Source organism: Watersipora subatra, chromosome 3 (assembly GCF_963576615.1).
Source record: "Watersipora subatra chromosome 3, tzWatSuba1.1, whole genome shotgun sequence".
NCBI lineage: Eukaryota > Metazoa > Bryozoa > Gymnolaemata > Cheilostomatida > Watersiporidae > Watersipora > Watersipora subatra.
In genome coordinates this window covers 19,058,257-19,076,885 of record NC_088710.1, presented here as the reverse complement: position 1 = coordinate 19,076,885, position 18,629 = coordinate 19,058,257, and the positions used below count along the sequence as shown (strand labels likewise).

Here is an 18,629-nt window from a genome sequence, read left to right as displayed (position 1 = left end):
ACTCATTGCGCGCGCTATTCGTCTGCCTGTTCACCCGTCTATTCGTCCGTTTGTTCGTCCGTCTATTCGCTCGTATATTCGCTCGTCTATTCGCTCGTCTATTCATCTGTCTATTCGCTCGCCAATTCGTCTGTCTATTCGCTCGTCTGTTCGTCCGTCTGTTCGTCTGCCTGTTCGTCCGTCTGTTCGTCCGCCTGTTTGTCCGTCTATTTGTGTGAGGAAGCCCTTAAAGATCAAGCATAAAGTCTACTTAGCTGCTGCAAGCAGAGGCTACCTGTGTTTTTTACGAGCATTTTTGTAAAAACAATGGCTCTGTGATCTTGTCTGAGTCCAGTAGCAAGGGACCCCCCCCGGCTGGAGACATGCTCAGTTTCAGTGAGGAATTTAAAGTTGAATGTCCTTCCTGTCACCACCCGTGGCTTTTTTGAGAATTCAAACCCAACTTCCTGTTTACAGGTCAGGCATTGTAGACCACTAGGTTGTAGACCACTAGGTTGTAGACCACTAGGTTGTAGACCACTAGGTTGTAGACCACTAGGTTGTAGACCACTAGGTTGTAGACCACTAGGTTGTAGACCACTAGGTTGTAGACCACTAGGTTGTAGACCACTAGGTTGTAGACCACTAGGTTGTAGACCACTAGGTTGTAGACCACTAGGTTGTAGACCACTAGGTTGTAGACCACTAGGTTGTAGACCACTAGGTTGTAGACCACTAGGTTGTAGACCACTAGGTTGTAGACCACTAGGTTGTAGACCACTAGGTTGTAGACCACTAGGTTGTAGACCACTAGGTTGTAGACCACTAGGTTGTAGACCACTAGGTTGTAGACCACTAGGTTGTAGACCACTAGGTTGTAGACCACTAGGTTGTAGACCACTAGGTTGTAGACCACTAGGTTGTAGACCACTAGGTTGTAGACCACTAGGTTGTAGACCACTAGGTTGTAGACCACTAGGTTGTAGACCACTAGGTTGTAGACCACTAGGTTGTAGACCACTAGGTTGTAGACCACTAGGTTGTAGACCACTAGGTTGTAGACCACTAGGTTGTAGACCACTAGGTTGTAGACCACTAGGTTGTAGACCACTAGGTTGTAGACCACTAGGTTGTAGACCACTAGGTTGTAGACCACTAGGTTGTAGACCACTAGGTTGTAGACCACTAGGTTGTAGACCACTAGGTTGTAGACCACTAGGTTGTAGACCACTAGGTTGTAGACCACTAGGTTGTAGACCACTAGGTTGTAGACCACTAGGTTGTAGACCACTAGGTTGTAGACCACTAGGTTGTAGACCACTAGGTTGTAGACCACTAGGTTGTAGACCACTAGGTTGTAGACCACTAGGTTGTAGACCACTAGGTTGTAGACCACTAGGTTGTAGACCACTAGGTTGTAGACCACTAGGTTGTAGACCACTAGGTTGTAGACCACTAGGTTGTAGACCACTAGGTTGTAGACCACTAGGTTGTAGCTTCTCTCTGCAAATCTATTTAGTTTTCTAATAAAGAACAAGTCGTAGCGAACCAAAGTTTTACTTTTACCTCCCCACTGGTTGGTTATACGATGCTCATGGCGCAGCTGTCGCAAGTATTTTTGACTGACGATGCTTTAAGAATGTTTTTATTCATGGTATAACATAGCATACAGAGCCATCTTATGCTACAGCCCTGCATTGCTTCACGAGCTTCAAGTTTCATTACTATTGAATGAAAAATCTTTCACCCAGCAACTTAAACTGTCTTTTATTGCCTTTGGCCCTGTAATACTGCCTACCCCTGATAGCCTGTGTTCCTATATACCATCTGTTAGTTATATACTTTGGACAACTAAAACGTTAGCTTTGGCAGTGTTTATTGCATCACAACCTTCTAACAATAAATATACCCTTTCTTAGAATCACATTCACGAAACATTTTACATTCGTGTTTGCTATAGCGGCAGCAGGTGGCATTGCTTTTAAAATCCTATTCCCTTTAGTGAACAATGCACTGGACTGTCCTTAACAAATAGGTATACCCTTTCTTAGAATCACATTCACAAAATTTTTTTCACTTGTGTTTGCTATTGTGGCAGCAGGTAGGATGACCTTTAAGATATTATTTGCTTTAGCGAACAATGCATTGTACTGCCAATGAATACGAGTTATTTTCTTCTAATACTTTGCTGACTAAGCAAACACTTGTCATTGCTATCAAGTCTGCTTATAGTAAAACATCTGCTTTGCATCCAAGAGATTGTTTGTAATGGATCAGCCATATTGCTACGAATCTCCGCAATGTCAAATTAAACTTCGATTCAAAAATCAGCACAACGCTTTATAACTACAATATATGAGTGTTCAAATTATAGAGATGGCCACCATAGCAGTCTAGTGCCGTGAGAGATCATCAGGGGTATTAACTATATGTACAATTATTTTGGAATACCAGTAGGCAGTCAATTAGTGCAGCTGTTGAAATTTTGGTCTACAATGGTTCAAGTCCCGAGTTCAAATCCCCTAAGGTGCATCCTTTTTTCTGCAACCTGCAACTGTGGCTCAAGATACACACATCTCTTATTATAGTAAACATGGCTACCCATTACTAGAATTAATAGATTATTTTTGAAGCCAGGAAGTAAACGACCAACAGATGAAGGTTTTTTGTAAACCGAAATTAGCCAGTGTATTACAAACCTTGGAAGATCTTTCTAGAACTCATTTATGTAAGTACTTGGGCAGTACCAAACCATCTTATTTAACATGGCCATGCTTTTTTCATTTCATAGCTATTTTTCATAGCTATTAATGGCAATATAGCAACTGCACTATTAATAGCTATGAAAGCATATATCTATCCATAGTTTTTTTGACGTCATCAAGCCGTTTGCACATGCGCTCGTTCACGAAAAAGCCGCCATATTTGTAGAAAATGATCATTTTTCTTTTATTTAGTAGTAATCTTTGGTGTTGTTTTGATACTATAATAAAAAATGGAAACAAAAGCATCGTTTTCAAACATTTATTGCAAAAGCTTCGTGTTTTAATGATAAAATTATCTATAAAGATGGCCGACAACGATAAAACTACGTCACAAAAAACTATATAAATCTTTGTGTCTGTCTGTCATTCGTCTTTCCAAATATAGTAATGAAGTTTCAGGAACAGAAAATCCGCTTCACACTGGATTTGAACTCAGAACCTGCAGATGGCAACTAACCCTATACACCATGCAGGCTTTGCCATACTGTGAAGTTTTAGGCCACCAACTTATGCAACGCTTGCAAACATGCTATAGGCCAGCCTGACGTTACGCAAAACTTCGTTATGCATAATGTTAAGTTGGCTTAACAGCTACTATTATATCAAAAATTTAGACTAGCTCAAGTTACTAGCTTACCAGGTAAGTTACTCAAATTTACTGGGCAGTTATTTTATGACTTGTGCGATGTCGGACATTCAGCTTGTACAGCTACACATGCCATTTCGTAACCTTTTTGATGTTATTCTATAGCTGTATTACATTACTTTAAAGCAGATGTTTTATTTATCAAAGATTAACATTTTTAGTTATTTCATAGTTATTTTACTATTGGCAAAAAAGAAACAAAAATCCTCAATTTCAAACTGCTAATACAGGTGAATCACAAGCAAAATTTTATTTGCTATTTGCTAATTGCATTTTATATACTTCAACATAGCATGTTGAAGTATATAAACATAAAAACATATAAAACACATAAAAACATATAAAAATGTGCTATGTACTTCAACATAGTATGTTGAAGTACATAATGCTAAAAACTATGTACTTCAACATACTCTTACCAACTCAAAGTATTTTAAACTGCTCGGCTTGTATGAGTAACCAAACACGCAAACATGAGACAAACTTACCCATGCTGCCATCTGGTCCAATCGTGTCTACTTCACGCACTGGGTATACAGAGCAGGTGACATTGCTAAATCTCCACAGCTCCTTTTTACGCAGCTCAAGAATTTCGTTAAAAACTTGCTGTCTTCCTAGCCGGTTGGCCAATGCAAGAGGTGTGAGACCATTGGTAGTGTCTTTATCTGCGAGGCCCGCTCTAAAATAAATGCAACTATGATCAGAACAAAGGTCACTCTCCTCGCTGATGAACTACATTTTTTTGTTTCGTTAGCTGAGGATTGATTTCTCTTGGAAATTTCATTTTCGAAAAAACTAGACAGGCTAATTTTTAATGCTGACTAATACATTGGAGCGTGGAAGATATTTTTGTTTTGGAGTTAGTAAAAAACAGACAGCCTTGAAAACAGCTGCGTAGCACTCGTAACGCATCTGAAGTAATCCCCAGGAAGATTAAGAATAGAACTTTAATTAATTCTACTAAAAATGTTTGTCGTGTTTTATCTATATTGCTTTTTTTTATTAATAGTAACTATTATTTTATTTACTACTCTGACAGCCTGGTGAGCTGAGAGAGCTCGTCGGGTGTAATAGCTATACGCACAATTGTTCGCAACTGCTGGAAGGTGGTTGATTGGCGAAGGTAATAGAGAGTTGGTCCAGCAAGCTGAATGTCAGGAATTACAACTAAAAAGGGTGTCATTTTTTTCCCCAATCTCCATCGTGGCCTCGGACAGACGGGTAAACATACCTTATTATAGTAAAGTTGATTTCTAAGTGGCATGAGGCAGACTAAAATTAAAAATTTCCGGATTTAGTCAGGTTCAAAATTAAATAGCCAGTCTAATCTTTAGCTCATTATTAGTGTTATTGGCAAACACACAGATATGAAATGTAATCTCTGTTTATCCTACAAAAATATTTTATGCAGTTCAGCGGATGCGAATTGAGAAAAAGTTGAAACAGACAAGTTCGATGATTGATGACAACTCACAGAGAATAGTTTCTTATCTCATGTTTCCCTTTTTTTATTGGATGCCTTGCCACGTACGAATACATAGCGGGTTTGTTCTTGATGACCATCATGTGCAGCACAGTGTTTCCGAATGAATCAGGCTGGTTTGGGTCAGCACCTTTTCCCAGAAGATAGTCGTATATAGTTTCATATCCTAAACAGGCTGCAAAGGCTAGGGGATACTCTCCGTAGTAAGCCTCTCCTAAATAATTACAAAGTATTGCGAGGAACCAAAACTATTGAAGAATGTGATGAGCAGTTACAAAAGTTTTTTAAAGTTCCCTGAAGTGTTTAATAATGCATTTGAGCATCAAAGAACCAGAGGATGAATTCTACTCCACTGATTGCTAAAACTGATCAAGTTTTACGCTAAAGATCTTGCGCTTGAAAATAGTTCTTCTGTTTGCAACGATGTTATTTCATGCAAATAAAAGCTATGTCAAGGTCAAAGAGATAACAGCTTGAGCTAGAGCACATTTCTTTCATGTCTAAAAATAATGAAGTATATATATATTTGTTGTAATCAACTCAGTCTGTTTTAGCTACATTCAACAATAAAAGCTAACAAATAAAAAAAACAATATTTTCGATTTCTGAATCTATTTGTAAATCAGCCATATTAGTAAATTAACATTAGTTAAACTTTACTTACAAAAATAGACTTTGATGTTGATTTGATCTACGATTTATGACTAATAAAGCCAACTTTTACATAAAGTTATCAATGATTTCTCAATCTCTGAATGCACTGAAGAAAGAAATATGAGAGTGAATATATGGGTATGTGTATGGATATTTACTTCGATGGCTTTCCACTACACTGACCCTCATAGTTGGTTGTCTTCTTGGGTGGAGTCGTTTTCTGGTCATCAGGAAGGAAGAAGCGACCGGTAGCTCTCTGATCTATCTTGGCACCTTTTTCAATGAGTAGCTTCACCGAATCCAAATCCTTGTGTACAATTGCAAAGTGTAGAGCACTTTCTCCTGGATAAAAATATCTTATATTAACTTATTTTCTACTCTATACAAGAAAGAACTTGCCTTCAAAAGGTTGTCTTATGAAATGTCTGGCTTCAATAAAAACCTGAAAGTTTGTTTTAAAATTGAAACTTTCAACTTTTTAAACAATCTTTTGCAAATTATTAAATTTTATTTTATTTTATATTATATTTCATATTTTATTTTATTATTAGATTTTTTTGGTCATCTTTGTTTTGAATGGCCTCTAGATGATAATTTGACAGAAAAAGCAATTTAAGGTTAAAAATGTTGAGATTCATGACTATAAACAATGTGCCGGACGAGTTCGACACCAACACCTGCTGAAGTATATAAACATTGACATTGAGGGGGAGTGTTGAGATTCATGAATATAAACAATGTGCAATGCTGTACTACATGTGCGATGCTAAATTGGAGTTACATACTCATGTATTACTGTTCGTTATTTTATGCGTGCTAAAGTGACCTAGTTGACTTGATACCCCATTGGTTACTTTTTACCGCTTCTGTTTCCTTCGTTCTCAAAAATTGTTTCTGAAGTACAGATCGCAAAAATCAAATATCTCTAAAAAGCCTTTATTTGTCAGCTACTAGAACTGTTACAACCACGGCTAAAATACTACTTCTGGAGCAATAGAACCCGGTGAGACCATTCCATTATTAATCTTACACAGCTTTGAGTTAACCAGGTAAAACTGGACACACTAACAGCCAAGCTTCCACTTTGGCTACCTCAACAAAAAATTCTTCTGGTCATCATCAGTGGCTTTTGTGAGAATTGAACCTCACAAAAATTATTTAATTGTTGTCCTTTTTAGGACAAAAAAAATGAAAAATATTTTGTGTGGCTACAACATGTCTATTTGGTAAAAAAGCAAGTTAAGATTGAAAATCATTTTAGTCACCACCAAAGGCTTTTGAGAGAATTTCACTTCTATCTGACATTCCTAAGTTAAGCTCACCAAACGACTGGGCTACAGCGGCTCTAGAGGTCACAACCTTTCACAATACATGATTTTGATTTGGCATATCACTACTAATTTACGCATACCAATACAAACTAAATTAATTTCAAACATTGACCATTATGTCAAGTGTATGGAATCTTTCTAAGTGTTAGGAATATTCTAAGTGTTTAAATGCAACTTATTGATGGTGTTGGTGTTTGTCTGTTGGTCCGCCTAAACGCAATATGTTTTATCCAAACTTGACACTATTTTGCTTCGTGCATTTCACCAGATCGGTAGAATATTTGGTTTCAGAAACTTCTTGTACCTGAGAACCAACCTCTAACACATCAATTTACGGGCTGTCTGATGAAAAATGAGAGAAAGTCGACGCACCACCATGCTTACCGCTAGTAAACTATAAACCGGCACCACCATGCTTATCGCTAGTAAACTATAAACCGGCACCACCATGCTTACCGCTAGTAAACTATAAACCGGCACCATCATGCTTACCGCTAGTAAACTATAAACCGGCACCACCATGCTTACCGCTAGTAAACTATAAACCGGCACCATCATGCTTACCGCTAGTAAACTATAAACCTTTTCAAGTTGAGGGTCTAGTTAGTCCGTTCTAGAAATTACTCATCTGCCCAACAAATATCTAAATCAGAATTATAGAAAGAATGAATTGGTACCTTTATAAATGCATACCATAATATTCTTCAGCCTCATAGATATCAAGACAGAGTTTGGGGTATTTTTCCAGCAGTATTTGAGCAATTTCTAAGTGTTTCTCGGTGTTATTCAAATAGCAGAGATGTAACAATGTTTCTCCCATTGCACCTCTATGAAACAAGTTCCAGCATGCTTCGTGTTCAACAAACTGGATTGTCAAGTCTTTTGTTTCATTCAACCCTTTACCAGAGGCAACTTTTTCAGAACTTTTACGGTGTTCTGGAAACTGCAAAACAATTAACACAGTAACAACAGTAACAACGGTACTAGAGTGTCTACCTGTTGAACTACATGTATGTCCTATGACCTTGCAGATAGCTGCCCTACATATTGACACTTGGTTTAGCCAGACACATGAGTTTAAAGATGAACTTACACCAAATTCCAGTATATTTCATCAGAAAATGTTGGTATTTTTTTATAATTTGCAATTGTTTTTGATGTTTGAGATGATCTGATTGCCAGAATGTTTCAAGGTTAGAGTCAATAAAACTTGATCGCAGTTAAAACGCTCAGAAGTATAAGCATTTATGAAACGAGTTCTTCACAAGACAAACATGTGCTCGATTGAGTTTTATTAGTTTTAATCTAGAAACATCTGGCCAATCAGATCACTTCACACAAAAACAATCGAAAATGATAGAAAAGTACTGATACTTTCTGATAAAATTTACTAAAGTTTTGTGTAAGTTTATCTTGCGCTTGCAATCTTCACATTTATCCTAACTTGATATCACACTATCAGTGAAAGCAGCGCTCATGTGTAATACAAATACTTTCTTTGAAACTATTATTTTTAGTGTCTTACTGCTTACTAAGGTTTTAAACATCTCCAAACTACTTCTTGGAATTACAGACGGGTTAATTGCAACAACAATGGCCGATGCCAACATCAATAGACATGAAAACAGCTTTGTTTCAGGTTATTGAGTGTTCATGGACCACTTACTGTTGTTCTTAATAAAAACACTATTAGCAAAAGGACATTGTTCTAAGATTTCTAAGAACTCACTTAGATAACATTATTAATCTAGAAATGTTTGCTTTGTGACTAAATGCTACTAGCAAATATAAAACCTCAGTCAATGTTGAGTCTGGCATTTCTTAAGCAGCATTGCTAGTGGAAAAATGAGCTGAAGTACCTACAGGAAACCTTTTTCTTCTACTAAAACTATCAGATGACCTCTTTGATTACTGATTGAGCTAGTACTGAATCTGAGCCCACTAGGAAAGAAACGATTTTTCTATTTCTTCGCTTAGGAATGTGTGAAAGCTTTACATAGGAGTACGTTTGACTTGGTCAAATAAAGCGAAGCCACACATGAACTCAAAAGCTAATTTCAATAGAACCATCAAAGGCTCGCTAATCTCTCCGTATGCCTTCATTATCAAGGCTAAATGAGATAGTCTCTCTTGGGAAGCAAAACAATAGCTTCATTATTACAGCAAAGAATTATATGCCTTTCTCTTTTCCTGTCGATATCTCTTTATATGTCTGCAGGATATAACCGACATACTCTGCTAGTCAGCGATGCATAGGGAAAAAATCTTACTAAGTCAGCAAATATGTAGAACATGGTGAATAGATAATAAAGTGCTTCGGCAAGCACTTTTTCATCGTAACCTTTTTAAGTATTCAGCCATTGCTTAAAGGTTGACTTGCAACAAAATTCACATTACCGTTATTTGATATGAAAAGATTCCCCATGTCTTACTCTGATGTGTTGTAGGTGCAAAATATGTGGAAAGGTGATTACAAGCTCTTAAAAGCTCAAAAACGAACTGAAAATCGCAACCACACGAGACCGCCGTAGTTTGGATTCCCTTTCCAAAACGGCTCAAATGTGATGTAGTTGTGAAAGTTGGTTTCTGTTTAAACTTTCTTGCAACCTTATTCGTCTAAATATTTTCACAAATATACTTCATGCATTCAATAAAACTATGTCTACTGATCTTACGCGTCTATTTTATCGTCATCGTAATGCTATCACTTTTAGCACTGATATCTTATAACTTACCGTAAAAAATCGTTAAACTTTTTAACCTTACCCCGAATGAGTACATATCACTGTCTGATAATCATGACGAGCCTGTTGGTCACTTGTGATAATGGAAAAGTGCTGCAGAAATTATTTGCGAAGGATTGGGTCACATGATCAGATTACGAGTTGACGATTGAATAATGCCGAAACAAAACTGTAAAGTAGTGAGCATCTATATTTGATACAGGGTCTCCAGTAAAACCAGAAGTGTTTGTCATAAACTAGTGCTACGATAAGTTTTATATTGAGCTTTGTATTGGCCTTTCAATTCACGTGAGAATATACATGACAAGACAATAACCAAATTTCGTCGTTACGTCATCGAAATAAAGAGATTCCAATCTACAGCGGCTTTTCGTTTTTGAGCTTTTAAGAGCTTGTAATCACATTTCGACATATTTGGCACTTACAACACAACAGATTAAGAGATGGGGAATCTTTTGATAACAAATAACTGTAATGTGAATTTTGTTGCAAGTCAATCTTTAAGGTTTTAATGACTCTACAATCTAACCAGAACTAAAGTGAAAGTAAAACATAGTGAAAGTAATCTATTGTTTTGAAAGCTATACAAAAATGTGAAAAGGGTAAAAAATATAAGAAAGCAATATCAAAAAGAAGAAAATGGTTCAAATTGTGAAAGCTACAAGAAAATGTGAAACTGGTACAAAAATGTGAAAGCGGTGCAAAAACTCAAAAAGAAGCTTAGTACACTCCGCATACACACAGAGTTAGTTAACAAACATTTAGATGGAAATGTGATAAGGTATAAAAATTCCAATCATAGAATCTTCATTAAAAACAAATTAGCTCTGAAAAGTGTCTTGCCAGTAGGTATTTTTCAGCATTGATGTTCAGCCAAAGGCATTTTACGTTAATGGCTACCAATATCAAACATATATACCAGCTTGTGTTTCAGGATTCTTTGTACAAACTACCAATTTTTAATCTCTTTTGAAGTTCATAGTATATTAGTAACCTATCAATTTGTTTCTATGAAAATATATATGTTGTCCATGTCTATTATTTGCAAAAAACATTATTCATATTATGGACTGATTGCTTCTGCAAGCATTCAAAAATGCAAGAAGCTTGTATTACCAGAAAACCTAACTAATGAGAGGCCAGCAATAGATCGAGTTCTTAAAAAACATACTAAATTTTGCAGCGATGTTAATAAAAGCGTAGTGAGAAATGCATTTTAAATTTTAAGGCCATTTTAGATTTTATCTCTCATAAACAGGTGGTATTTAGTAAAGAAACCAACTCTGTTAAGGTTGGTCAGGGCACTCACAGTCTTCTAAGCATGAAAAATAAGCAACACTCCATACCAACATATTTGAAAATATAAAATTATTAATGAAACTACAAATCGTGTTTGCTAACATCGCACGCATCTATAATCTAGAGGCAAGGTCTACTTCACACTGTGGCTGTTAGAAATAAGAAGCTATTAGATTCTGTTTGCCTTTTCAGTAGTTACCTCTTTTTCAAGTATTTTACATCTCTCTTCGTGCTGTGGGAACACAGAGTTATATATGTATATATTACTTTATTGGCAATAATTTTATTTCAAACAAAAATAAAATGAGATTTAAAAATAAGAAACAGCTTAGGGTTTGAAACTATTCTTTAAAGAAAAAATTCAACAAACTTTTTGTAGATTTTATCAAGAATTATGGGTATTTTTCTATCACTTGTAACTGTTTTTAATGTTTGAGGTGATCTGATTGCCACGATTTTTCAAAATTAAAATTGATAACACTTGATCGTGATTAAAACATGCAGATAAAAATGCGCGAAATGACATTGCTAGCTGCCATCGTTGCTATAGTTGATATCGGCTATTGTGTTCAGGTTGAAGCGCTAAGCATTTCTATTCCGATGGTCTCTTTGCAATTATAAGCGTTATCGTTGCACTTTTGCATGATCTGAAATTTCAATCTTGATTAGGTTTTATCAATTTTAATCTTGAAACATCCTGGCAATCAGATCACTTTAAACATAAAAAACAATTGCAAATGATAAAGAAATACCGATACTTGCTGATAAAATTTACCAACGATTTTCTGTAAGTTCATATTTAGCCATAGTATGAGAAAACAATTCATTGACACCGTGTTATGCAGTAGAACCTTTCATATATAATATCCAAATATACAGCCTTTTTAAGCTTTAGCCTTTTTGTAGATTGATAAAATATTTACTTGTGTTTAGCTAACAGCTTGAAAAGCATCTACATTTTCAGCGAGTTAGCTGATGGTATAAGTGTTCTTTCATGTGACATTGTTTACAAAATCTTCTCCATGATTTGAAATTTGGATAACATTTGTGAAAGATTTTGCTGCACAGCAGGTAGCAAATAAAAACATTATCAACACACATCATCAAAGTGTTCACATGTCTGCTTACTTTCACATGTAACACTGCCTGCCTAGTTGGCTGCAGAGATTTTTCTTTTGATTTCAAAAATCATATAATGTGCATCTGACATACAAAACACTGAGAGCACAGAGGCACACAGAACTAAAATACCTATAGTTATTGGAGTACTTAAAACTATATCTACTGTAACAGACACCTATCTTATCTGACTGAAGTTGGAGTGAATATGCCTTTTGGGACAATACAGATATCAGCAATATTAGTAACAGCAAAAATACTCAGGCTGGCTTTTCAGGGATAATGACCATTGGAATGGTATCTTGTGGCTTATAACTAAAACCAAGGAACCTTAATTTTATACTGCACAACAACAGTAATAATAATTATAGTGATAGTAGATTTTTGACTTCATGGGGCTTTAACCGAGGTTATTAAAGACTATACATTTGATGAAGTGACCAATAAGCTAGTAGCAATAGAGATGTCAATACTGACTCGTGTAGCACTAAATTACGTATATATGGATTATTTATATATGAACCAACATTTTTGAAACTAAACACTAGTAAAAAATGTTGAAATATGCATTGCCTATAATTAGCTGATGTTGTATGACCTTGAAACTAACTGCTCTACACAATGACACTAGGTTTAAACAAAAAACACAGTTGCTTTAGTTCTGTAATTAATTTCCATATTGGAATTATGCCATGCTAGTTGTTGTCTTCCTTGTTGTTATCTTTTTCAGTATTTCAAATATGCCTGAACATGTTGCTAGACTTCCTAAAATACTCAAGACTTTCATAGCAATTAAATAGGTACTAAAGTTCAACATGAAGTTTGCAACAAGCCTCAAGTTCTCACCACAAACAATGTATGTAAAACAAGCTTAGATATTTTTGTATGTTTTAATATAGAATACAATGAACTATGTACTGTTGAAATTGGTATGTAATAAAATGTTTGTACTTTTGATGTCCAAATGTATTTTTTAAATTAGGTTTAGCAAAGAAGAGAGCAAGTGTTGAAAAACTCACCGTCATTTCTGTTCCCATGAGCTCCAGCCATCGTTCATACTCCTTTTCCTCTATTATTCCTGTATTGGATCCTTCGTGATATAAGTATTTACATATTCCCTTTTCACACTGCTCTTTCAGTTCTTCTATTTTTTTTTCATCATGAAGCTCAATGAGACTTCCTGTTTTATGATTGTTAAGCAGCGAGTATACAGGATTTGTCTGTTCTTCCTACAAAAAAGAAACACCTAGAACTAGCTACGAGTTAGATAATATTTTCCAAACTGTTAATAATAAGTGGAATAGTGGTCTAGCGGTCTAGTGGTTTAGTGGTCTAGCGGTCTAGTGATTTAGTGGTCTAGTGGTTTAGTGGTCTAGTGGTCTAGTGGTCTAGTGGTTTAGTGGTCTAGTGGTCTAGTGGTCTATCGGTTTAGTGGTCTAGTGGTCTAGTGGTCTAGTGGTCTAGTGGTTTAGTGGTCTAGTGGTTTAGTGGTCTAGTGGTCTAGTGGTCTAGTGGTTTAGTGGTCTAGTGGTTTAGTGGTCTAGTGGTTTAGTGGTCTAGTGGTCTAGTGGTTTAGTGGTCTAGTAGTCTAGTGGTTTAGTGGTCTAGTGGTCTAGTGTTTTAGTGGTCTAGTGGTTTAGTGGTCTAGTGGTCTAGTGGTTTAGTGGTCTAGTGGTCTAGTGGTTTAGTGGTCTAGTGGTCTAGTGGTCTAGTGGTCTAGTGGTTTAGTGGTCTAGTGGACTAGTGGTTTAGTGGTCTAGTGGTTTAGTGGTCTATCGGTTTAGCGGTCTAGTGGTTTAGTGGTCGAGTGGTCTAGCGCTCTAACGGTCTAACGGTCTAACGGTCTAGTGGACTAGTGGTCTAGTTGTCTAGCGGTCTAGCTGTCTAGCGGTCTAGCGGTTTAGCGGTCTACTGGTCGAGCGGTCTAGCGGTCTAGCAGTCTAAGGTCTAGTGGTCTAGTGGACTAGTGGCGTAGAATACCTGACCTGCAAACAACAGGTTGGGGTTGAATTTCCAAAAAAGGCCACCGCTGGTGAAAGGAATGATATTGAAGATAAAGCTGCTCGCTGCACCTGAGCATGTCTCCAGCGGTCGAGATTCCTTTGCCACTGAACTCATGCATGTTCAACCAAGATCACAGAGCCATGCTTTGTGTAAGAATGCTTTTAAAATCTCATACAGCCTCTGCTTACAGAAGTTGAACAGACCTCATATTTCAATTTTTGAAAGATTACTCACCACCATATGGTTTACATAAACTGACTGGTGAGTTTATTCATTATGAATTGGTGATAAGGTTATCTCATTGACTTTCAATTGACCTTTATTTGCATAGAGATATTCCAAATTAATTTTTGGTAATGTTAGTTTCTTGATTTTCACCCGCTGCAATTCTCATAAAGCAAAACTGGTTTTTTGTATATCATTCATAGGATACGGTTTGTTTATTTTGTTTAATAAATGTACGTATTTTAGTATCAATATTTTCGCAAAATCTGTTTCATTACACTAACCACTCCAAATTTAGTTTTGGTACCAGAAAATGCAACAAGTCGGCTTACAAGTTACAACTGCTTTACCTCATAACACCTGAAGTTAAATACACCAGCAGACGTCATTGCTGCGGCGAACTTAGACTTGCGACTGTACAGCCTATTGACAGTTTAGTTTTTGTTGAACTAGTCCAAGCTGTTTATTTCAATACAAAAATGTGCTATCAAAATGTCTGTTTCACTTTATTTTAGTCAAAGTAATCTCTTTCATAATTTGGTGTACACGTGCAAAAGGTTAAAACGAGCTATACAGTTTATTTAGCAAACGCTTCGACTCTGACAAACTGCACTTTTAGCCCTGTACTGCCATCATGTACAGACACGAGTACAAGATTTGAGGTGATGCTTCTTAAATGAACTTACCTAATTGTTGCTACCCGGCACTTTGTTTAAACCGTAAGCCTTTCTTAACCTTTTTGCAACGGAATTTCTTAGCTTTTTCTTCTTAGCATGTTCTGATCGAATTGCTTTTTGCCAAAAAACCTTTGGCTGACGTGTGCTCAATAATTTTACTGTAAAATCTAGAAGTTTTTTCTTACAGATTCAATGTAAGATGTTTTTTTAAATCAGGAGAAAACTCTGCACAGTAAATTTGAAGTATAAGAACTGTCTTTAATATCTTTTTTAGTTATGAAAAACACTATTGTTTTTTCAGTTTAAGCAATTGGCAAAAACTACACCAACAAACAAGGTGGCACTGTAAAAGCACAAATTGTGGATTCGTGAACAAACTTGAATAGATATATGCTACCAAAGTGTCTATCTACTTATAAAATTTGGTGACCGCAACATTGTGCCATTAAATCTGAATAAGATGAAAACTAATGGCTTTATTTTGACAAAATCTCAACCAAATGTCCTAAAGCTATTTTGGTCAAACTTATGTGGATCTGTTAGTTTTCTGATTTTAAAGAATGCTTGTGAAAAAGTACTAAGGTCAGCCATTTAACGGCTTTGCATAGTGAAAGAGTTAAAGCAACATCTCACGTGATTTTGCCGACGCCAAGCTACATCCTTGAAATCATCCTTGCTGCCGGAGCACCAATTCCTACAACTCATTCTCTATAGCCACTGAACTGCCAACTCTTCCATCAGTCAAACGTTATGTCTTAATGAGAGAGATAATAACAGAGCAGATATTTCCTTATTTAAATAACGTAGCCGTAACCGACTCAATAATGTTTGTGCTTGTAGTTCTCGACTACTGCAGAAAGTGCCAAGTCGTGTAATTGATTTATAAAATAGTAATGAAGCAAACACAGTGCAGCAGCCCGATCTTAAAAGTAATCGCTTATGTCAACAGAGTAACAATAGCAACAGCATAATGCGGCTGATAACAAAGCTTGCCCACAAGATAAATGGCATTCCGTACATTGCCTGCTCGTATTGTGAGCTCACACAATAAACAAACCTGCCATGCAGTGTCACACTTTCTCGGCACTTGTTGACACTTGTCGTCTGTTACAAAGATCCAAACTTTACACATGTGCCCTGCACTTTCACTAAAAATATTTGCTTTCAAGATTTCATCTGGTTCCTGAGAACTAACCTCTTAAAGGCTCGACTGCTGGTTGGTTGACAATGAAAGAAATGGCAAGTATAGCCCAGTCATACTGCTAGCATACGTAAACTTGTTTTAAACTTAACCCACAGAAATACAATTGTCATTTGAGTGCCATGACAACGGTCACTTTTCCTGCCAATAATTACTCCCAGCTGGTGTCCTACAGACGAGTACCTTCAGTCATAACAAGCTTTTAAAGATGAACTTTACACAAATTACAGCAGATTTTATCAAAAAGTATTGGTACCATTTTTGAGTGTTTTTGATGTTTGAGGTGATCTGACTGCCAGGATGTTTGTAGATTGACAAAACTCGATCGTGGTTAAAATGCTCAGGTCAAGTGAAAGTGCAATTATCATGTCCATAGTTACAAAGAGACTGACAGAAGAGAGATGCATAACGCTGCAACTTGAACACAACAGCCGATATCAATGCTAGCAATGATAACAACTAGTGATGTCATTTTGCCCATAGTTTTTCCTGAGCGTTTTAAATGCAAATAAGTTTTGCCAATTTTAATCTTCAAACAGCCTGGCAATCAGATCAAATCAAATATCAAAAATGCTGATACTTTATAATAAATCCACTAAAATTTAGTTTAAGCTAATCTTTAAACCATAACTGTCACAAACAACTTTTATCGTATTTATTAGGTAAATCAGACCCCCTGATTCCGATTTTGTACTTAAAATAAAGATTAGTCTACTAACTTTCAGAGTAGTGAAGGCTTTTACAGCGTTTTAATATCGGTCTCGAAAACAACACGATCAGCATAACACGCTCCGCCCATAAATACGCGACGTAACCTAGCATTTTAGGAACAGCAGTTACGTAGGGATGTTTAGACCGATTTAGAATAATAAAGATGGGTGTTTTAAAATCCATTAATATCTAAATTCAGCCTTAAAAATAATATCAGTCTTTTCTGAAAGGTAGATAAGCTGTTTAGCATTGCATATTTAAAAAAGCGCGATAACAACGCTAGCTTGTGATAAAACCACGCTTTTTGAGCTCATTTTTCTCGGCGTTCAGCCCATTTAAACGTCATGTAACAAGCTACGAGCAATTTTAAATAGTTTATATACCTTTCATAAAAAACTGGAATTATTTTACAGGCTGGATTTAGATAATAATGGGTTTTAAGGCACCTATCTCTATTATTCTAAATCGGACTAAACATTCTTAACTTCCGTTCCTGAAAAAGCTAGGTTTCGTCACATATTTATGGGCGGAGCTTGTAATGCCGATTGTGTTGTTTTCAAAACGGATATTGAAACGCTTTAAAACAGCCTAAATGACTTTGAAGGTTAGTGGACTAATCTTTATTTTGAGGGCAAAATCGGAATCAGCTTGTCTGATTTACCTAATAAATACGATAAAAGTTGTTCGTGGCAGTTATGGTTTAAAACACAAAAAGCTTGTTTTAAAGATTTCTATAAACTCTTTACAGATAATGGCAAGGTAAGCATCACTCTACCACAATACGCATAGACATGCTGACAATTTGACAAAACCGACAAATTTAACATTAGGTAAAATATTGAAGCACTTTTACATGCGGTATTTCAATTTGATACTTGACCAAAGTTAAACACAGCAGCCTACTGATTGTGCTATTGTCATCCTTGCATCAGCAATATTTGGTTATTGACAATGAGTGTACAGTACATCATATCGTTTTATTATAAGATAAATTATTATTTCATTAATATAATTACCAAATAAATACTATTAAGTATTATTAAAAGTCTATTTTGAACACAAAAATCAAATGTTTTACATAGCAAATAAAATGTAAAAAGCGATTTCAATGTTATTGCAGCGAGTGAGCAAAGGGCTGCCTATTTATTTTAATTTCACAAAACAAATTTTATTGACAACTCTACATAAGAACTTTTAAATAATTTTTCATTCCTTTATTAGCAAAGATTTCATTTCAAACAGAAATAATGTTTTTCAAGTATGCCCAATAGAATAATAAAACAGAGTGAAAGCCAATCGAATCAAATAAATGGTTTAACATATAGCATTTCAAATACCTTTTACTGTTAAGATAACGGGTTTTAGGTAAAACATTGTTAAAGCAAGCAATGAATTTTGCAAAACCATTGTTCGAGGTCGTGTACAATTTGTTCACATCTCATCAACTGAGATGAGTTGAAAACTTGTACATGTCATGTGAAAACATGAAAACACAAATAATGAAAGATCTTAAAAGCTATAATTGCCGTACAATAAACATTTAGCAGAGGCAGAGTAAGAAGATGCAGAGATTAATTAGAAAAAATCATTTAGAGCAGAGACTTTTTATGCTTCGAAGGACCTCAAACACTCAATGGGTTGATCAATATTGTAACACACCTCCTTCATTTAATTTAGGAAATAATCCTATTATTTGCCAGTATGTATTCACAATGTGTCAACACCTTGCATATCCTGTACTTTAAATATGGATTGCAAAGAATACAACACAAATAAAACATTAAGTATTTA

The 18,629-nt window shown here is 35.9% G+C and overlaps 1 protein-coding gene across 1 annotated transcript in view; it reads right to left on the bottom strand.

Moving 5' to 3' along the window:
* Positions 1–14,138, bottom strand: part of LOC137390408 (transient receptor potential cation channel subfamily V member 5-like) — a 30,233-nt gene extending 16,095 nt beyond the window's left edge. Inside the window, exons 1-6 of the mRNA XM_068076741.1 lie at positions 14,001–14,138; positions 13,040–13,249; positions 7,552–7,801; positions 5,711–5,869; positions 4,865–5,087; positions 3,879–4,069 (exon numbers count right to left, since the gene is read on the bottom strand). Coding sequence (XP_067932842.1) covers positions 3,879–4,069; positions 4,865–5,087; positions 5,711–5,869; positions 7,552–7,801; positions 13,040–13,249; positions 14,001–14,138 — 1,171 coding nt within the window. The remainder of the gene's footprint in view (positions 1–3,878; positions 4,070–4,864; positions 5,088–5,710; positions 5,870–7,551; positions 7,802–13,039; positions 13,250–14,000) is intronic.
* Between the last annotated feature and the right edge of the window lie 4,491 nt (positions 14,139–18,629).